The 21,734-nt window shown below is 45.3% G+C and overlaps 2 protein-coding genes across 7 annotated transcripts in view; one reads left to right on the top strand and one right to left on the bottom strand.

Annotated features, from left to right (window-relative positions):
• The window catches only part of MED12L (mediator complex subunit 12L), a 150,067-nt gene that overhangs the window by 77,385 nt on the left and 50,948 nt on the right, over positions 1-21,734 (top strand). The window lies entirely within an intron of this gene.
• P2RY13 (purinergic receptor P2Y13) lies at positions 18,666-20,518 on the bottom strand. The gene is made up of 2 exons (XM_037407176.1): positions 20,371-20,518; positions 18,666-19,854 (listed from the first exon to the last, which is right to left on the bottom strand). The coding sequence occupies exon 2, from the start codon at positions 19,838-19,840 to the stop codon at positions 18,806-18,808; it is 1,035 nt and encodes a 344-aa protein (XP_037263073.1). The 5' UTR covers positions 19,841-19,854; positions 20,371-20,518; the 3' UTR covers positions 18,666-18,805.

Here is a 21,734-nt window from a genome sequence, read left to right as displayed (position 1 = left end):
TACGGGCTTGATGATTCCTGCCCAGAGTACTGACCATGGGGGATCCCTGCCACATATGTCTTCCTGGCCAGTGAAAATGTGATCGCACTCTAATGGCCCAAGGAAATCCAGGTCGCTGGAAGCCGTACTGGCAACTTGCTCGTTGTTCCTGCAGGCCAGTTAAGATCGAGACTCTGAATGGGTATCTCTGTGTCATCTTATTCCTGATGGTTTCAGTGTTAAAAAATGTTCCAAAAACGTCCCAACAAAGTATGGGTTGGAAAAAGAAAGCAGCAAGCTCTTCACAAATGTAAACCGTGGCAGCTAAACGGCATTAGCAGTGTTCTTGTATCCTGCCTTGCTGGCACAGCTGAGCTCTGTGGGGAGGCTTTGGTGCATGCAAGGGGTGGAGGTTAGAGACAACACCTACTGACAGCTGCCCTAATTATGTGCTGAAGACTTTCCCTTACGCTGCTGTAGTTTCAAGCTTTAAAGTCTCAAACAGGTTTGTGGGGAGCAGTAGAGAAGTGCAGGCACCATCGCCTCTTGCAGGCACAGAGCTGGTTGTGTGACAAAATTTTGGGATACGCAGAGGTGGTGCTGCTTAGACTCATCGGTACAAACGTGTTTCTATAGTTTCCTACCTAAGTCTGTCAGGCTAAGCGGTACTGTGGTAGACTGAGCGGTTGGAGTGGTGTGGCTTCATTATTTACATGCTAGGGTAGGTGAGCAAGGCTCATTTGAGTCAAATCTGGTGTATCCTAGTACTCCAGAAGCTTTATTTTTTTCTGATCAAGACAACTATGTTGCAGACTCTAGGAGCAGGAAGAAAGCACACATGGAGAATTCACCCTTTTCCATGTGTTCTCTTGGAATGGGAGGTGAAGACTGTCTTCTCTGTAATTACAGAGTATTTTAAGATATTTTTTAATTGTTCACTGACTCTGCACTCTGATAGCGGCTTTGTTTGAATATGGTATTTCTGTGCTGGGCAAGGCTGGTTTTCCGCTCCTTGTCGAGTTCTCCAAATACTTTTCTCTGACCAATCTCATTCTAATCAGCTGTCTCATTCTTCCATACAAATATATTCTGCTTGGTTGGTTTTGAAGCTGCTCCTTTATTCAGGTAGCTTTTTAAACCAGAATACTTTTTACTACTTGTAGTTTACGCACTTGGTGGTGGTTTTTTCCCCTCTGCCATTCCCCTAAAGGCTGTCAACTGCGCTAAGTGTAAGTTAAGTACCTATTGTTTCACAGATGAGGTAATCTTTTACTGCTAATGTTGATAGACTGGTATATATGCATGAGTGCTATAACCTCAGATGAGAAATTAAATAATAGGTGGAATGGCAGACTTCAGTGTCATATGGGTAGGGAATGACTGTATGATTTTTCTAATGACTCAGGCTTTAAGTTGCCTCACTGTTCAAAGAAATTCTATATCCTCAAATCTAATTGCTCTTTTTTCGTCCTATTTACAACTTTTTAAAAATCAGAAAATTCTCTTTGTGAACTAGACTCAATATTCTAGGTCGTAGCACTGTGGAGTTTTAAGTGATACAATTTAATTTGAGCACATAACTTTTTGATGTGTGGCTTCTTGCCAGTCAATCTGCGTTCATCACCGTAAAGTCTGGTAAATGACAGAGTTAATGTAAACAATAGAAATGCAAGGCAGCAGTTTATTAAATTAGCAATTGGCTGGCTGAAGTTATATTCTTTTTTTGTTGCCCATCAGAACCAAACCACTGAATTAATTGTAAAGATTTAGGCGAAAAAAGCATCGGTGTAGGCTGCAGGGTAAGTGTATGTGTGCATAAAGCTTCTGCAAGCAGACAAGTGGAGTCTGCACCCCTGCTGTCTTCTTTATTTCAGTCCACTCCCGTACTGCATCACCTGAGCAAGCTTTAATGTTCTGTTTTCCCTTGCTTGCATCTATTTATCTTCATTAGTGCTCTTCCATGTTAACTAAAAGAGAGCCCAATTCAGCAACTAGGACACTACCACTTTTTTGTTCCTCACAGGCCTCTGTTAAAGATTGTCCATCTCCCGTTTAGTAAAAGTGTATGGTAATGCAGAGTGGAATAACTTGATATTCCTGTTGGAATTTGTACCTATAGTGAGTGAGTATGTGGCTCTTACTTTTGTGGTTTGCACAGTTTATTATTTTTTGTGTTTTTCTAGTTGTCACATCCCCGTCCTTGGAACTGTGCTTCTGTGCCAGCTGGGCCAAGAGATGCGATGCTGTTGCTGCGATGCAAATGGTGACAAGAACCAGTGTGATGTTTGTGTTAGCTGGAGACTTGCTGTGCACAGCAGGACCACAGCTGCTTGTAGACCAAAGCATCTGCCCCATTTTGCAGTTTCTGTCTCTATGTGGAAAAATTGGACTGTAACGGCTAAGTTACAGAGACCGTTTTGTTTCATTCTTTTCTGCATTGGTCATCTTGCACAGCTTGTAGCCATTGCAGTGGCTTCAGGGCTGGGGTTTAAGCAATGAGGCAAACATCTGTAAGACATTGTCCTTCAAATCATATACCAAGTATAGCATCTTTCACCTATGGAGGGACTGGGAGAGCTGAGGTGGTTCAGCCTGGGCCAGAGAAGGCTTTTGCAGTCCGCATGGCTGCCTGGCAGGAGGGAGCCCAGCCCAGCTCTTTCTACTCAGTGGACAGGAGGCAGTGGGCACAAGCTGAGACTCTGGAAATTATATCTGAGCACAAGAAAATGCTCTTTTTACTGTGTGGGTGGTCAAACACAGGTGCAGATTGCTCATGGAGGCTGTGGATCTCCATCCCGGGAGATGCCCTGACCAGGCATGGCCCCACAGCCTGGTGTCACTGGCCCTGCCTGGCGTGGGGAGCTCCTGGGATGGCCCTGCCTCGGCCACACTTTGCTGCAGTGGTAGTGTCCGCAAGTGCCCACTCCTGCGTGCCTGCCAAAGGCTGGCTGAGCCAAATGGTGATGTCCACCACCCTGCGTGTCTGACTCAGCTAGCTGGCACGTGTTGGCTGCTTCAAACTGGGAACTGCTTCAATGTGGGGTGGCTGAGGGTGAAAATAGCCCTCTGTGGGGCTTTGTGCCCTCAGCTCCAAGTGCCCACGTTCCTAGCAGTGTGGTGGTGGGCATGCAGGCTGTGTGTGCTAGTTCCCTGTAATGTGGTAACACTGCCATGCTTAACCAACTGCATTGCAGAGAGGCTGGAAAATAAGAACTAGAGTATAACTGTCTTCAGCTGTGGCTTACGGTGCTTGTCTGTTTAGTCATATCCAGAAACAGGAACCCACTGCCTCTGCTCAGAAAGCTTCTCATCTGTTTCAGTGTCTAGTACAAAATCCCCTTCTTGGTTTTCAGGTTCCTCCTTGAACTTCCCCCTTAATTCCAGCCTGACTTTTCTCTCACGCATCTCTGAACAGTACGGTGTCCTGGCCCTGGGCAAGGTGCGGTACAGCTTGTTTCCCTCTGCCTTCAGCTGGTGCAGCAGCTGCTTTTGTCTCCAGGATGCTCTCCTGTCCCTGCCCATCCTATCCATTTGTCTTCCATAGCAGACAGATGACGCTAGCGCTCGGGGAGCATACCTACCTGTGGAAGCCTGTGCTGAGCACTGAGCTGACATCTGTGTTGGTATGCATGAGGGAGAAGCAGTCCCTCCACATCTGCATTGAGACATGGTGTTACTGGAGACTTCCTTCCCCATGGTCATTTTGCCCAAGAGGCATCTCCGAAAAAAATTTATCTGTATGCCATTCCTGTAACCTGTAGAGCTTCCTGCATGCAGTTGCTTACTGAAATTTGGGCTTTAGTCTTTCTTGGTCCTTTGTATATGACAGCTAAAAGCACCATACATATTTCTAGTGCCTGCACTAGCTTTACCCTGCACCTGAGTAACCAGCTATTTTTATTATTCATAGATACTCATGCTGTACTGTAGGTATTGCCTGAAATCTCACCCTGAGTTTGCACCTGTAACTCAGTGGTTTTAGAGTTGCAGGAGAGCCTGAACTGGGTGTAGCAGAGTGCTGCAGTAAGCATTAAATAATACTGTTTAATATGCAAAATTCTCAAATTTGGGGGAATATGCCCTTAGGATAACACGATTTCCACATTTTAAAAAAATAATTATTGAGACATATCTAATTTTCTCAAAGTCAAACTTAAGTCACTTTTGGAATATTTTGTCCAAACTTAACCATTAATTTTCTTCTCATTTCAAGTGAATGATTATGAACCCTGATTTTCCCCTGTGTGGGATAGCTCTGACGTGAGACCTTTTGGGGATGCTGCCTGAACTATCATGTTTTTGGTTTTGGTTTCACTCCCCCCACCTTCACCTCTGTCTTTAGAACTGTTCCTTATTAAAAGTTCATGGACTAGTATTACTTACTTTCAATCAGAGATTCTGTGCAGAGGTTACAAAATCTAGTAAATGTTGCTAATCATGACTGTAAGACTATTTTTTAAACTTATTTGAAGAACCTAAAGATAGATGAGTTATCTTTCCTTTTGAATATGCATTATAGTTCCTAAATGATGATGAAGAAATGCTTTCCCATCCTTTGTTGCATTAATGACAAGCATGTGCATTTTTCATGACCAAAAAGCAGAAACTACTGTCACGCATTTGTTGTGTGTCCTAGTCCCATGTCCTGTGCTTTGCCCTTTGCAGGCTGGCTGCAGCCGTTGGCTGTGTGCAGGCTGGCCTTTTCTACAGCAAAGGCCAGCGGTTTCTGAAGCAGTGCAGTATTTAGTGTAGTGCTAAAGGACGCCTGCTTTAGGCTGCAATTGCTTTTACATGAAGAGTTGGGGGAGAACTGCCAACAGAAACGGTGTCCCGTTGGGCAACAGGTAAATGGCTGCTGTTGGTGGAGGAGGAGCTGTGTGTTGCAGTTGCTTGCCTTTTTTTCTTTCCTTTTTTTTTTTTTTTTAAACAACATCAAAAAAAAGTGAATGCAATGCAATGGTTGGCAGAGTTTGGATAATTAATGTTTTCTCAGTATATGGCAGCCTCTAATTAGACAGGAGGAAAGGATTAATTCTGGAATGTTTCCTTTGCTTCTTTGTAGAAGATGCTGTTGATGGTTGTTTCTGGTTGCAGAAAACCTACTGATAGTGGAATCTGTATTGTAACCCTGTAGAGTTGCTTTCTTTGAACCCCATTAAGACCATTAGGAATTATGCTCTGAACCACTAAGAATATGCCTTGCAAGATGCAGCTTCCATGTGCAGGGCTCTCAGTGGGATTAGGTGTAGGTGGCAGTCCTGAAGTTCTGAGCAGTGCAATCCTGGCCTCTCCCCTGGCACCACCGCCTGTGCACTGCTGCCGGGTTAGCCTCCGCCTGCAGTCTTTTCAGCTCCTTCCTGACACTGTGTTTTGCAGTTGCTCATCAGCTGCAGCTCCCTGCTCAGAGTAGAATCAGCTGCATCTGGCTGACTAGGATCATGTCTGGTGAGGTTGTGAGTATGTCTAAGATTGGAGACTCCACAACCTCCCCGGGAAACCTGTTCCAGGGCTTGAACAGCCTCACAGTAATTAAAAAAAATAAAAACAAACCCCAAACCAGAACACCGCCACTTATAAACCCCTGTACGTTCAGATGGAGCCTGCTGTGTGTCAGTTCCTGCCTCCTGTCCTGTCACTGGGCACCACAGACGGGAGCCTGCCTCCATCCTCTTTGCACCCTCCCTTCAGGTAGTTGTACACGTGGATAATGTCCTTCTGAGCTGCCTGTTCTCCAGGCTGAACAGTCCCAGCTCTCCGGTCCAGCAGATGCTCCGGTACATGAGTCATATTTGTAGCCCTGTGCTGGGCTCCAATATGTCTGTGTCTCTGTCGCACTGGGGTGCCCAGATCTGGACCCAGCACTACAGGCACCGGCAGCGCTGGGCCAGGAGGAAGGATCACCTCCCTCAGTCTGCTGGCACTGGTTTGCCTAATGCAGCCTGCGAGGCTGTTGGCCTGCTTTGCTGCAAGGGCATGCTCCTGGCTCACATTCAGCTTGTCTACCGGATCATTCCCTGTGGAGCTGCTTTCCAGTTGGCATCCAGTCTGTCGTGGTGCAGGGGGCTCTTCCTCCCCAGGGCAGGGTTTTGCGCTTCTCCTTGCTGAACTGTATGAGGTTCCTGTCGGCCCGTTTCTCCAGCCTGTCCAGGTCCTGCTGGATGGCAGCGTGACCTGCTGGGGTATCAGCTGCTCCTCCCTCTTTGGTGTCCTTAGCAAACTTTGTCCTCTTTCAACAGTTCTTTTGGTGCTTGGAAGACACAGTGTTAAATCTCTCACCAGGTCACATTTCTAGCCTTCCCTTCCAAGGGGGAGGCCAGAAGCAATATATATTTACATGTATTTTTCCAGAATAACTTCGGCTTTTGCCTCTTCTAATCTCTTCACAAGCTTCTCTCCCAGCCTTTCTGTTCCTGTTCTGCTTGTGTTTTCATGGGCACAATGGGCAGCATGGAAATCTTTGTTAAATAATCACCCTTCAATTCCAGACTTACCCAGTTTCTTACTTATCCAGTGTGCCTTATTATCCTGAAGTCATAGTCTTTTAAATTGAAAATTTTAGAAACACAGTAGTTTGGGCAAAAAGCAAAAACTAGTTATCAAGTTTCAGCATGTGGTGCTTGGGTGGTCTTGAGCTCCTTCCAGAGGAGCTGGGCTCTGCACAGGCGAGCGGGCTGGGCACTGCTGCGGAGCACGGTGCCACACAGCCACCTGGTGCCACACAGCCACCCGCAAGCCCAGCTTGCTCTGCCGCAGGGACCTCCCGAGAGGCGCCAGCTCGCTCCGTGCCTCTGAGGTGAAGCCGCTTTGTCAGGCTAGATTTGTTGGAGCTTTTTGCTGAAAGTATTAGCTTGTAGGTTTGATTATTGGTATTATGCAATGAAAAAATTGTTAAAAAGCTCGTAATGGAACTTTGAAACTTTAAAAACAGTCAAGGTGTTGTCTGGGTCAAAAAGAATAGGAATGAAAGTATGTGACTGATCACATTACAGCTTCACCCATTGTAGCTCTGGCTATTGTGCATCTGCCACATCTCTCAAATACTACAGGGGTTACCATGAAAAAATACCTGGGGGGCTGGGGGGGGGGGGGGGGGGGAGGGGAATTATTGGTACATGCATTTGGACAGTGCCGTTTAAACTTTTAGTAGTTCCAGTCTCTCTTTTAAGTGTTTTAGTTTGCATTGAAACAATTTCTGTTGTTTTTTCTGTGTGCAATTCTAATTTACATTGCCAAAGGAAAAAAAATCCTCATCTGCTGTTGTCAGCTGAGTTGTTTTGTGCTACGACACAACTGACCATGTTAGCTGCTTGCAGCAATACCAGTATTTCAAAGAGGAAGGAAAAGGACAACAGGGATTTTGGGGTGTGACTGGGAGAAGTTCAGCCCGGTACAGCCCCAATTTTTGATCAGTAGCCTGGAGAGTTCCCACTCTGGCGTTCTCAGAAACGGATGGACTGCAAACCCTGGGCTGGTCTCAGGGTGCTGGCTGCAGGGATCTGCAGCTCTTCCTCTGACCCCGCTGCTTTGCCAGTTCTTGGCTCTTCCTTGTATAGTGGCAGAAGGTGCTGGTGCAGGGAAGGCAATATAAGCCCGATTTATACTGCTTATCAGTTGTCACTTGGGAAAATGTTGGTTGGTGACATATCAGAGGAAAACCAAGAAGTTGTGGTTATTGTAGTATCTCATGTGAGGTTCAGTGTTGGTCAGATGTGGAAACATGCTTTTGATAATTGAGGGTGCAGGTTTTTTATGTTTTTTTTTAAATTGATGGTGTGTTAGTATTTCATGTTTGGAAGGGTTAAGACCACTGAAACATAAGAATTAATATCACTGACTTCCTCTGGAGCTTTCTTGGCAGCACTTGGGTTGGTGTCCCTTGCAGCCTGGTTTCCTGTGGATCGCTGAGAGCTGGCAGCAGTACAGTAGATCTGTAGCTCTTGGTTTATGTCAGGAGTGTTTTCACTTAGTTTCAAAGTTTTAATAAATATTGCACACTTTGAGTTTGATGCTGCAGTCTTACTGCACATGTCTTGACTGGCTTTTCCGGGTGCTCATTTGGTCGAAGAGGAAGGCTTTCTGTGCTTTGTTGTGCGAAGGTGAGCAATGGACTTGTCATAGAAAGAGAAGGAGCTTCCCCCTTCATTTGTTCCTGGGTATAGCTGGTCTACTGCTACATGCAGTGAGTAGAGAGAGCAGGCTTCACGGTTGAGCAGGAGCATCTAGCCTCTGAAGGGCTACTTCTGTTTCAGACAACTCCAGACTGTGATTGTCTGCCTCCCGGTGCTCGTTCCCGGTCTGCCTGGGTGTCTGTCTTCTCAGCATAGCCACGCTCCCGGGATCCACGTGGCCTGACGGCCCAGCACCCTGGGAGCTCTGGTGTTCCAGCACACGGCATGGGTGCGTGCTAGTGCATGACAGGATGCAGATGCTGGGCGAGCTGGTCTCCCCGCTCCCTCCCTGCCCGGCGGGGGGCCCTGGCAGCTAGGGAGGGGAGCCGAGGGTGAGACAGCAGGGCTGAGCTGGGAGAGGCAACCCTCAGTGGGGAGGGAGGAGGAACCCATGGCAAGTGCTGATGAAAATTTGGTGCTTTTTTCTCACACCCCCTAATGCAGAACAGATGCTTTCTGTTTCCGAGGTCCCTGTGTGGCTTCCGGCTCTCTCCCACCTCTGCTGCCCAGCTCTCCTCTGCCTCCTGCAAGAGCTGACCCACGTCCTCTGCTCTGGGGGGTGTCCCCAGGTGCTGCCATCTCTCCCTTCCCGTAGAGTGGGGAGGGAGGAGAAGGTCTGGCTGCTGCCTGAGAGCTGGCTGCCTACCCAAAGAGTAAGGTGGCTGCCAGAGCAGGCTCGTAGCTGGAGAAATGCTGGAGGCTTTCATGGATCCGGGACCTGTACTTCTGAGAGTGAATCTGTGACATCTGCTGAATGCTTGCCCCAGTTTCCTGGTTTCCCTTTTTGAAAGAAGATTGCAGAATCTTCTTTAAAAAGATGTGAAAAAAGTGGGTAACGCTACCAGATTTTCCAGACCAAGCACAGGTAAAGGCAGGTGTCTATAGTCCTTACAATGCACAAACGGCAAGTCATTTTTTAACATAAAAAACTTTAATTGGACTGCTGCTTTCAGTTCTTCCTAACTAAGAATAACCTTTTCAATCTGAAAGACTCCCTAAATGACATAGGTTTTTGAAAGCGCCATGTATTTTTCCCAAACTTTGAGACTAATCAGATGTATAGTTTGTAAGTTGTTTGTTCGGAGCTATGTGGTTTTTCCAGTGAACCTGACAAGTTTTAACATGATCTGAGTGAAGTATGAAGGAAGAGAACCTTTATTCTGTATAATATAATTAAGAGAATTCAAGTATGCTTTCCTTTACTGAAAGAGGTGAAAAGGAATACAGTACAAACTTCTTCTAACAAATTCAGATGTTATAGTTACTGAATCTTAACTTTATATGAATTAACCTCTGCCAGGAAGCAAGTTACTGAAACCATGAACCCTCCTGCACTTCGATTCATATCTTAGAAGGAATGATTAGTAGAAAACCTTTTTTTTTTTTTTTGCCATTGGGAAAAAGATAACGAGTAACGTTTAATGAATAAATAAAAGGTTAGTAAAGTTGTGCTATTTTGAGAACTTCCATGCTTTTAGTTGATCTGATATTCAGTTTACGGTTCCAAGCCTGGTTTTCAGCACCTGTATCTTAATTCCTGTTTTCTTTTCACTTGAGGGTGATTAAGAGCAAGACGATTCACAGAACAACTTATCAAATGCTTTTCAGATGGTCAAAGATCACTTACCTGTCGCCATTGTTGCCTTCTGCTTGTGTCTGAGCTGCATCTCCAAAGTGCCTTAGACACCTCCGGAATGCTTCTTGAAACTACAGTAGGCATGAGAGTATTTCTTGCGTTAAGGTGGTTAAGTAAACCATATCTGGAAGTAGGCTTTTTTGTTTCCGATGGCTTTTTTTGCGATACCTGATCAGAGAGTCAGAATTCCCCTGGCCAGGAGCAACTGGAGCAACTGGCTTTCTCATTCCTGGGAATGACTCACATGCCAGGGTAGGTGAGCGGTGCACTCCCGCTCACTTCCTGGCTCCGGAGCAGCTCGGGCGCCCAGGACGCAGACAGTGATTCACCTGAGAGGTGGGTTAGTGCCTGTTAAAGGCAGCAGTCTTCATGCAGGGAGACGTTGCAAACAGTCTCAAGTTGTGTTTTACAGCAACCTGTGCAACCGTGCCTGTGCCTTTTGGTTAATACAGTTTTGGCTGCAGGGTGAATGTGAATTTAATGTGATACTGAAAAATCTTGTGCTGGATAGATGCAAATATCTGCTAATTGAGATTATCATGTCAATTATTAATTTGACTATATTTAGACATCTTTAACATACTTCGAACAGATTCTCTCTTCTAAATAGCTTGTAGGATGAAAGTAAAATGTTAAATCTGTAGCTAAACATTTAAGCTAAAATGACTAGACTGTGTTTACTGCAGGCTTTTTGCTGTCATGAAGGTGTTCTTCATGACTCTGTCTGTGAGCCCACAGACTTCTGCAGTCGGGCTGTCAGTGGTCCTGGGTGCACACATATTTAGAGTAAGATAATTCAGTGCCTTAACAGCATCAAAATAATCATGGCAGTAGTTACCTCAGGACAGAATTTTGCTTTGTGTCAGTAGAGCACGAAGTCATTAATTTACCATTTCTGCCACCTTCTTAAAAAGAAATCAGATTTATTTCTCCCTCATTTAACTTGCAGGAGAAAATAAAAATTAATCTTAATGCTACAAGAGTGCAATGGCTGCAGAGTCACTTTTCTCTCAGACTGCTCTGTCTGTTCTGCCTGGACCTCTCCATACGCTCTTTTTTTTCTTTTTTCTTTCTTTTTTCCTCAAAGATCTGAGGGACTGAATCCCCAGGTGCCCTTGCCTGAAACTGCATAGCGTTGTGCATAGGTGCCCTTGACAGCTGCGTGGAGCCTTGTGAGGAGCAAGAGCAGGGCCTACCAACTGCCTTCGTTGTTGTGAACAGCTTCCCCTGGCCATGTGTCTAGGGGAGCCTGGTACTAATTTTCACGTTTCTGCTAGTGGGCAGACTGTAAAATTCCTGCTTGCCTCGGGACTTCTCCCTTGAATCAGGTACAGTCCCTGATCATAGGAGACTTCTGACACAGCTCATCTTTGAAGACCAGCTTTTGCAAGGCAAACCAGCTAATGCAAATGAAGCCAGCAGGAACACGTGTTATACTTCTGTCATATGTTTTCAGCTTTATTATTACAAGCTGCCAAACTGATCTCAGGAGCTGGATATTCTGACATTAATTGGTGGTCCCTGTTGCATGCACATGCTGGAGTGCGCACATTGCATAACCTGAGGATGCAGAAGGCTTTTTCTGCAGTTAGGGAGAGGAGATTTGATGAACTCAGACCTTGCACATGGCTATGTAGGGCAGTGTGTGCCAGCCACTATTTCACCTTCTCTCAACTGTCCCTTGTGCTCCAGCAGCAGCTGCTTGTGTTTTGTTCCCCTCCCAGCTGCTTGTCCTGTTTCTAGACTAATAGTGCCTTCTGTTTTTCCTTCCACTCTTTGGTTCACCTCCACCATGGCTTTCAATCATTTTCCACCCTAACATTACCTGTGGTGATCCAGTTTGCTGTTCTGAGTGAAGCCTGTGTAAGACAGGAGTATGTGCCTGACTGTTGGCTTTGTAGGCTGCTCCTCCTAGTTGAGAAGTTATCCCGTGGAGAGAGCAGTGGGAGCCACCCTGGGTTATGGTGGTAAGTGCTATTCTCAGTTAGTGCAGCTCAGGTATGGTACAGCTCACTGCGTAGCCATGCAAACAGCACAAACAGCTTCATTTCTCAGCATTGTGTCTCTTAAGGTGTTTCTCTCCTGTCTCTGTAATAATCACTGTCTTTTTTCTCCGTTAAGTGGAGACCTCATTCTGCCTCTGGGGAGTGTACAAGGCTGTTCGTTTTGCCTTTCTCCCATGGCTTTGCAGTAGCTGGGAGGCTCCAGAGCTGTGAGAACATCTGCCTCTGTCCATTGTGCTCCTGATGGGCCTCATACTGTGAGTTCTTTGGTTGACTTTCAGTACGACCTGGTTTACCTGAGGACAGGGTGCAGTGCAAATTCTGTGCTGATTTTGGGGGTTAGCCTCATCTCCTTCCTTTTGAGAATTCAGAGGATTTCATTTAAATCTCTTTCTCTATTCTTTTGGGGATTTCTCAGATCTCTTCCCTGACACCACATGTTGGGAGTCAGACCTGTTTATGCTCAGCTTTGCATCTTACCTTTTTCACCACTTTTCCACCACTGTGGTCTCCTCTCCCGTTATCACTGGTAAAACAGCCATAGGCCAAAGAGTCTATTCTTTGGTTTTGTTGCAACTTAGACCTGTCAGTATGTGTGCTAGGGCTCTGTGAATATACGCTCTGACAAGGTGACTTCTTGGTCTTTTCCTGTGGGTATTGCCAGTGGTGATTTTCTGTCTGTATCCTGTGGGGCCTGACTGTGCAAAGGACCCCAGTCCTGGGCGTAGCTGTGCAGTGTCATGGTCTGTGGCTGCTGTTGTGCACACAGATTATCTTCACCACATCTCAGGCCAGTTGCCCATCTGAAGCTGTTCGGTTCGCCTCTTGGCTAGTGCATCCTCTCAAGGAGCCAGCTGGAGATTAGGCTGGCTTGTAAGTGACTCGCTGCCATCAGGCATGTGGGCCGTGGAGATGAGCGATGTGAACAGGGCTCGCAGTCTGGTGCTGTCAAGCTGTGTCCTGTCTCTAAATGTGGGAGAGTTGTGTGAAGGTGGGTTCTTGTGCTGGCTTCTCAAGAATTGGTTGGAATTAGACTCTTCGAAGTTCCCATCTTCCAAAAGCGTCGCTCTCAAGCTACATCTGAACACGCATCCAGATGCAACAGTGGACATCCACTCGTAGGTCACATAGGTAGGTTTCCTGAAGAGAAGCCCTCTGACATTTCAGGGGAAACACTGCAGAATTTGCGGGAGAAATCAACCTCTCTTCCATTGACATACCTCATAATAGATGGTTCTTTTCTGGGATGTCTGGACAGCCCAAAATTCCAGTGTCAGAGGTCCTTAGAGGAGCAGAGACTTCACAGCTTGCACACTAAACAAAGCATTCACACTATGTTGGTCTTGCTTCCAGTGTTGCTGTGCACAGGCTGCCTGACAGCATGCCTCTCCGCCGGGGCTCTGTTGGCTTCTGCCTCTGTTCTGAGGAACAGCAGACTCCTCGACCAGCGGCTTGGGAACTGGGAAGTCTGAGTGCAGCGGCTGAGGGCTGGAAGCAGATTTGCAGGCAGATCATAAACAGCAGTTTTAACACTTAAATCTGAAAGTTACACACTTGACTTGTGTTTTGCACAAGACCATGCACTCCCAAGCATGGTGCTGTACTGCATCCCTGGAGTGGGGCATGATTCTGACCCAGGGGAGGTGCTGGCAGATGCATCCATTTCTCTGGGCTCAGTCCTGCAGAATTCGGTCAAGACACGACACAACAGCGTTATGGTTTGGTTTGCGCTGCTCTTCTTCAGGCACCTCTGATGTTGGTGCTGTCCTAGGCTGGGGTCTAGGAAGCAGTGCTGCAGGGCATGTGGTGGGGAAGAAGGAAAGACATTAGAAGTGAAAACTGAAATGTTTTAAAAATACAAATGAATTTCTTACAGAGACCCAAGGGTTTAGTAGTTGGTACTCTGTGAATGGAGTACACATACCAAAGTCTGTATGTTAAATAGATTCCTAAAATCTACATGAGAATGTTTTGTTGTTTTTTTTTAATGTGGTGCAATGGCACATTCACTTTTCTTTAAAATCTCTGTATTTGGTGTATCAGTAAAACTTGATGGGTTAGAAACCACTGTCATAGCATCCCCTAGCAGGCTTTTAATTCAAACATGTTTGGCTGTTCTCAGGCTGGAGCAAGTTCGGACGAGCTGGCACTTGAAAAGGAAATGCTGTGGAGCTTGTCGTAAAAACAATGCAAAAGAAATGTGAAGCTCTGATGTAAAGAAAAGTTGAAAGCTAATTTACAACTTTACTGTTGTTCACATTATTTAAAGGTTGGATATCCCTTTTTGTATTCTGGTGATTAGAGAGCAATTCTCAGATTTCATAAGAGCCTGAACAACGTTATTGCAACAACTACTGTGTTGCTTCATTCTAAAACTCCTTTACTATCGTATTTAGCAATATGAACTACAGGGTTATTTTAAAGAAGATTAGCCACCTGGATAATATAAGACTGGCTTTTTCTTTTTTTCAAACATAGAAAAGTGGTAGCAGGATCAGAGCTTGCAACACTGGGAGGATTCCTCCAGCATTGTATCTTCAGATGTGCAAGATGGAGGTGCTTTTGTCAATGAAATTGGCTCATGGGAGTTTGACACTTCCCATTTCCTTAGGTGGTTTGCTTCAATCACTGTTTTGGTGGCTGTCACTAAAAGGGAAGGAGGGGGGAATGGAGCTAATTAAAAACTGACTCATTTCTTCCCTTCCCTTCCCCCCCCCCCTCCCCCCATCCTCGAGGTCCTCATGCTATGTTTCTAGGTAACCTGAAGTTACACACGGTGGCTGGCTGATCCTGTCTATAGGCTTAGGTCTATTGCAGTGTCTTTAGTTTTCACATGCGACCTGCGGGCTCTGTGCATTTGCGTGTCATCATATGGGTAACATCTTTGTTGCTTGACTTGGCTTCCCAGCTCTTGGTCATGATGCAAATGGTTGTTCTGCATTTCTAATTAATTGCAGTACTGCCGTGTGTTATGAGAGTTTTCTCAGTGCTCAGAGTTGTAGGAGCCTTGATGGAGGAATGTGTATCGCTGTGCCAGAGTCGGGACACGTAGTCTGCATTCTGAAGTGCAGAATTTGTCTTTAGGCATTCAGGAATTAACTTGCTGTCCTTCTGAAGACACAGTCTGATACAAAGTTCGGAAGGCTAGATGGTGCATGTATTAGGCAAAAGTATAATGCATTTCCCTTTTCTGAAACACAAGTAAAATAAAAAATACAAAGAAATGTATTTAAGCCTTTATGTACCCAAGTAGGATTGATTTGCTGCAAAACTTGGCTGCCTGGTGCCCTTTAGTTCCCCTACTGGCAACCCAACAACCTGTAAAAATATTTACAATAAGTGTCAATAGTTTGAACAAGTGTAAGCCCTGGTGCCAGTTTTCCAGTTTCTAGGTTGTTTGTTGCTTCTAGTCTGGAGCGTAGAGAAAGCCAAGCAAGTGAACGTTTCGATGTGGAAAGGAAAAGCCCTGCTGCTGCCCCATGGTGGTGATGGGCCGGATTAAGCACACATAAGCACACGTGGAAATGTTACATGCATTTGCTCTGTCTTGTCCAACTGCTGAATCTAGGGAAAAGCAAGAGTTTTTTTCTCAGCAGCTCCTGAGTGTCAGGACCAGCCTTTTCAAGTTAAGTGGGGAGAAAAATCCATTTTGGAAAAATTGTGACTGTTGCATTGAATACACTTGTAAACTTTACTGAATTACCTAAATTCCATGACTGCACTAAAGAAATTTGGAGGGCCCAGAAGAGCAGAATGCTCTGGTACTCTCTGCCTGTGGTCTAGGCTGATGGCTTCCTCCTCTCTGAGGGAAGTCTGTTCTTGAAACATGTCTCCATTTTGGTCAGGTGTAAAATATAACATGTTGCTTTGGTTATTTGTTTGAGGCTTAAAAAATCAGAGACCTAAACTTTGAGGCATTTTAACTGTTAGGATTCTTACTTCCATCTGGAGGCAGGGAACTAAAAACGTGCAGAAAAAAGTGCAAAATCCCAAATGTTAGAATTTAGGGGAAATTTTTTTTTTCCTGTAAGTGGATCAACCAGATGTTCTATTCTTGCAGTCACTTTGCATTTCTGTGCTGCAGAGTTTAGTAACTCTGGCTGCCTTTTACCTACCTAAGAAGCAGCAGCTGAAAAACAGATGATTAAGACTCCTCTGAAACCTTTGGCACACCCCTTACTTAAGGACCAACTCAGCCCATTTTGTGGTTACACCCACCCTTACATGCAGGCTCCTAGTACGTAATTCTGACTGTGTGTAATGCCAGTATGTGTTTATGCACAGCGTTAAGTGAGCCTGGTATTATAAGCAGTAGGAACGAGAAAACAAAAAAAAACCCCAAACTTCCATGGCAGAGTAAGTTTTCTGTTCTTCAGCATTTTCATAGTTTATTGCTGCCACACTGCTCATTTTATTTTACTGTCTTTCTCTGTAATAACCACAAAAATGGCCCAGAGTTCCACTTTTAAATCCGGAGCTGGATACAAGTCCATGCTGAGAGTTCTGGGCACCTTCATAGCAGCTATGCTGGTGTGATTCATTTGGAAGAGGGAGGACCAAGCTGCAAAGCTTCACGCTGAACTCTTCCCTGTTATGCCCAAAGCTCAGGAGCAGAGATTTCCATGGGCACCTGCCTGGTGGAAGGTTACAGCTGGTTTACAAACCATCTTCTCCTGATGTATAGCTCTGGTCACTACATTAATTGCTGTGCTACGTCAACAGGCTTAGAGAAACGTTTTCAGGCTCCTCATACTTTTCTTTAAGCAGTTGCTGAAGTGTTGACTATTTTAGCAGCTAAAAATGTACCTAAACTAAAATAGTGAAGTTAATCCTGTTAAACACTGTGTATGTGTGGGGAGAGAGGAATTAATTCCTGAATAGCAATTAATCCTGAGAGAGAGAAACACCGTTTGAGATAAGGTTGATTTATAGGGAAGTTCAGACCCAACTGAAAGCTGACTGGGGATTAGTTCAATTTCCAGTTGTAAAATGGTGTTACAGTTACAGAAAGTATGTAATGTGCTTAGTGGAGAAGATCGAGTGAGTAGAAATTGCTAAATAAGACATACATCTACCTGTGTGGCAGAGGCTGGGGAATCCCAAAGGCAGATGTAATTAATGCACAGTAATCTAAAAACAGTTTTAAAAAAAACAGGCTGTGTGGAGCAACCGGCGTGATTGTATTAGGCTGCTGTAAATACTTAATTTCTAAAAACAGCAATCAAGTGGTGATCAAAGCATCTGGCACCTGTGAGGAGGCATAAAGCTGGCAGGAGAGCTTGAGAAGAGGTGAAGTTTGTTCCTAAGGGACGTGGCTCTTTCCTCAGCGAGGTGCTGTGGACTGGCACGCTTTGGCTCTGCAGTGTCACAGAGCAGCAGGAGCTGAGTGCCCAGGTACGGGGCAGTGGGCAGGGGGTGACGGGAGCTACAGCCAGCAGTAGGGCCGATGGAAAAGAGCAAGTTGGGATGCTTTCCCTGAGGTCCCTTCTGCAATGCCACGTCACCTGAGCAGTGTGCAGAGGTAGTCATCTGGGGTGGCAGGTATATCAGGGGACAAGCAGCAGGAGCAACATGTTTGAGAAGCAAGGAAGCAGCTGTAAAGTCCCTTCCAACATAAACCATGCTGTGATTCTATGATTGCTGAGGGCTAAGGTAAGTTTAACAGTTTTGTGGGGGTTTTTTATATGCTTTGTAGAGTTGGAGTTAGTAAACGGTTGGTATCTCTTTCACGTCTTAAAATAGTGAAATAAATCCCAGGATTTGTGATTAGAAAGGCATTTCTCTTTAGGCACAGTCTATTTGGACTTCCCCTGTAGGACAGCTAAGGAAGAGGTCTGCGGGTAGTGCAGTGAGCCAGGTGGAGAAGGGTTTGCTGGGCGACGAGGGTGAGGCAGTGCTGCCTGCTGCCTTCTCTTTGCCTGTGGATGGGACTGGGAATGGGGAACGTGCCACCAAGGGGGACATGTCTGGGTGTTCCTCTCTGCGAGTGGTGGGATAGAGGTGAATGCCACACAGCTCTGGGGTGCCTGTGGCAGGGGAGCAATCCTGGGTTCTCTGCTGTCCTGGGCGAGGAGCGTGCTCTGGGGGCTGGGGTATTGCCAACTGTGCCCTCCCGCAAAGCCCCGCTGAGGATGGAGAGGAAGGATGGTGAAACAGTGTGTAGGCAGTAGAAAAGCAGTTATGTGTGTGAGAGAGGCGGGTAAGGATGGGGAGGAACCATGTCCTTCTTCCTTCTGTCAAGTATGGTTCCTCCTCTTCCCTGCCCTGCGACGTGCTGGCTGAGCTGACACCCAGCGTAAGAATTACTGACATACAAAGTTAACAGCTCTGGGGTTTGATCCCAATTAAAGCCAAATCGTCCTTAAAAGCAGCTATAGTCAGTAAGCTGCTTAAGTGTTAACAAGTAAATTATTCTTGTTTAAAGCGGATAGAATTATTTTGTAGATTGGCTTAGGTTATAGGAAGGTATTTTAATTCATGGGCTACAGTCTGTCTGTATCCTGTGACGTGGACATGAATTAGTGACCAAATTGGAAAAAACTCCGTTCTGGTTCGCTTTGCAGAGGCAGCAGAGCAACACGAGACTGCAAACTGATCATCCGTAGTTTTAAGCATCACCGATGCTGGTTTTCTGTTCAGACCGACGTGGTTATGGCTGGAAGTCACATGAGTGACTCTGAGGTAGCACGGCGCTGTGTGGCATGCATGCAACCATACTGGGGCTGGGCAGGTGCTGCCACGACACAGCGGGGCTTCTGCAGCATTTGATTAGCAGTGATGGTGTCAGCAGGAGAGCACAGTTTGGGGGGGGGGATCGGTGTTTGATCAGGGCCAGCAGTGACAGTTTTTTGTCTATAAAGACTGAGCAGTGAGAGTAAATAAGGAAATTCATTTTGACATTTTTATTAAGTATTAATATTACAGTACAACTGCCTTTTCATTTTCCACAGCAGAAATAAAACAAAGTATTTTTTAAGTTCTCTATGAATATGCAGAGACTGTAGAGCATGAAGCTGCAGTCAAGATTCGGTAGCAGACGTTCGTGTGTCCAGTTCTGTTGTGGGGTTTGTATGAACTGTTTTCTGAAATGTCTTTATTCTCCTGCATAATACCTTTTCTAGAAATGGTTTGCACAAGAACATGTATATCAGGGGGTCCATGCAGACGTTTGTGGCAGCCAGCCACAGAGTGCTTTCTTTCGCAACAAAGAGCTGGTTCTGCAGACGACAGTCCATGTGGGTGGTCGTTTGGCTCAGAGTATAGGGAACCCTGCTAAAATGAAAGGGGGCAAAGCATAAGAAAAACACAGTGAAAATGATGAATACTTTCCCCTTGATCCTTTGTTCACTTTTGTTGTTTTTCTTCTGTGTTTTTATATAAGACTCATATACCTTTTTGGCAATAATTATATAAAATAGAAACATGAGGATGAGAACAGTCCAGAAAATAAACTGACAGATATAATTGACGGCTTCATGCCATTTGAGTCCAAAGTAGTTCTTCAGTGAGGCACACTTCTTCACTGATTGGGGTGTTGCTTTCTTGTTTGATAAGACCATGTTAGGCAGAGAGAGAACAAAGAAGAAGAGCCAGACCAGACCCGCCAGGATCTTTGCTGAGGTCAGGTTGTGCACCCAGAACTTCCCAAAAGGTCTCACAATCTTGAGAAATCTGTCAAAAGCAATGAGTCCGAGTAGCACTATGCTAATGTACATGGTATTGTAAAATACTACAGCTGAGAAGCGACAGACAAAAGCTTTGAGTTGCCATGGTCCCAGTCCAGAGTCCGTTAGGATTTTCAGAGGAAGCATCAGGGTCATTATAAAATCAGAAACTAAGATATTTTTCAGATAGACAATGAAAGTTGATGTGCTTGGAATCTGGAAGAAAGCCCAAAAAGCCAGGCTGTTAAGTCCAAGTCCCAGAAGGAAGATGAGTGTATACAGTACTGGGAAGACGAGGTGGGTGATCGTGGTGTCTCGGTGGCACTGCTGTGTGGAGGAGGGTGCTCCACTGGAGTTACTGACAATACTCTCATTTGCCATGTCTCCCATTGTTTGCAATAGACTTGGGTGAAAAGAGAGAGAAAACATAAAATATAACATTCTATATTTAAAATTACATGTTTCTTAGAGTGACTGGCAGGTTTATGCAAATAAGCACAAAACCTGAGTGTGCATTCAATAGAAATCAGCCGGTCTAGTTCATAGAAAATGTAAATCTTTGCCTAAGTTTAAGTTGTTTACAAACGAACATCTAGTGAGAAGTTAAAATGGTATATTTTCATTATGGAGGCCTAAGATAATATGATAGCAAGGTATAACAGCATATTACCTAGAGCACCATTTACATGGAAATGTATTTTAACATTAAACAGAAATTTTACAGTTATGTCCCAAAAGCAAGGTGCTTCTGGGGAAGCGACTTCTGGTATTTCTTACCAAGCATACTCCATTTTTCCTTTCTCAGCACAATTTTAAGTAACACATAAGATGCACACTGCTGGTTATCAGCCTCTTACATCTGAAAGGCAGATGACAGAGTGCCCCATCACACCACGTGAACGCTGCAATCATGCAAGTACCTGAGCAAACCTGGCAGCAACCGTTTCAGAGTGTGTTTGGCTGTCTTCGGTTCATATGCTGTTCCTCTGCCAACAGAAGCGTCGAGCAAAGTATTAAGAATGGAGAAATGTGTAGAAAGACGAGACTTTTTCTGTTGGTGTGGTATGTTGTTTCCTTCCTCATTTTCATGTATCACTCGAGTTAGTTAATCATGTTTGCTGTTGTTTTTCTCTCTCCCTTTTGCCCTCTGTCAGAAAGTACACTGCTTTCTCCTATACTAAGAAAAAAAATTACCACATCCATTGAGACAGGCACGTTTTCCAGCTGTTGGTTTGTGTGAGGCAGACCTGATGGCACCTATACTGTGCCATTATGATTTGGCTCCTTTAGAGATGTGGGGTGAACAAACACAGAGTGTTTCCTGACAGTTTTCCAGGATAATCCTCAAATGTAGCTCTGAGCCCTTGTCTGTGTGTGTGCGCTCCCCTGTTCTGGACAGCACTAGTCAACAAATGTGTGACCAGCAAGTCAGGTCAGAGTCATCCTTACAGTGGGTTATTCAGCTACAAAATCATGTGCGCCACCATATTCAGAAATTGTACCCCTCCCTCTGTGGCCTCTTAATATTGACACATAAACCTGAGCTTGACTTTTGATCTCCAGAATGGAACTTTTGGTTTATTTTGTTGTCAGTGTAGCCAGGTGGTACAGCGTGCTGGTTACAGCTATTTTCTGGGTCTGGCAGAGGCTGTTGTTGCATGGTATGCTTTGTATTTATTATGTGTTTATTATGTATAATGTTGGAATCTAGTACATTTCTCTGTAAACAGAATTTTTTGTATAAGTTTAACTTAGTCATGTGATTTGTCTTTTATTTTCCTGTCAAATGATGTGACAGAGGGTTCTGGCTCCTTGCTGCCTTGCGGGAAATGGCTCACGTTCAAGCCATCCCTTTGTGGGCAGACATGAATTGCTTTTTGGGGTTCTCAGGCTGCAGCTGTATTGACAGTAAGTTTGTGCGTTAGCATATACGTTGTGGTTAATGTAGGTATGCATGCTGATGTTGTCATTAAATGGCTGGCAGAAAGCAAAGAGCCTTGAGGATGGCCGGGATGAAAGTCACCTTTGCCATTGTCATCAGTGAGAGCTGTCCCTAGCTGCCTGCCCCGACTTCTGTTCATTCAGCAGGGATTCTGCAAAGCTGAGAGAGTCCATTGCAATACCCCAGGACTGATGTCCAAAGCAGCATCTTCCATGTTTTCTCCCAGACTGGCCCCTTGGCGCTGTTCCCAGCTGCCAGAGGCAGGTTCCAAGTATCCCGTCAGTGACTGCTGGATGGCTCGCAGGTGGCTGTAGGATCTGTTGTCCGAACAGCTCATCTGAT

This window comes from Falco rusticolus, chromosome 13 (assembly GCF_015220075.1).
Source record: "Falco rusticolus isolate bFalRus1 chromosome 13, bFalRus1.pri, whole genome shotgun sequence".
NCBI lineage: Eukaryota > Metazoa > Chordata > Aves > Falconiformes > Falconidae > Falco > Falco rusticolus.
The sequence above is the reverse complement of the archived record's forward strand: the minus strand, read 5'-3'. Positions and strand labels throughout refer to the sequence as shown.

Excerpts from the sequence above, each read along its gene's own strand:
- P2RY13 (XM_037407176.1), bottom strand. The coding sequence starts at position 19,840 with ATGGGAGACATGGCAAATGAGAGTATTGTCAGTAACTCCAGTGGAGCA.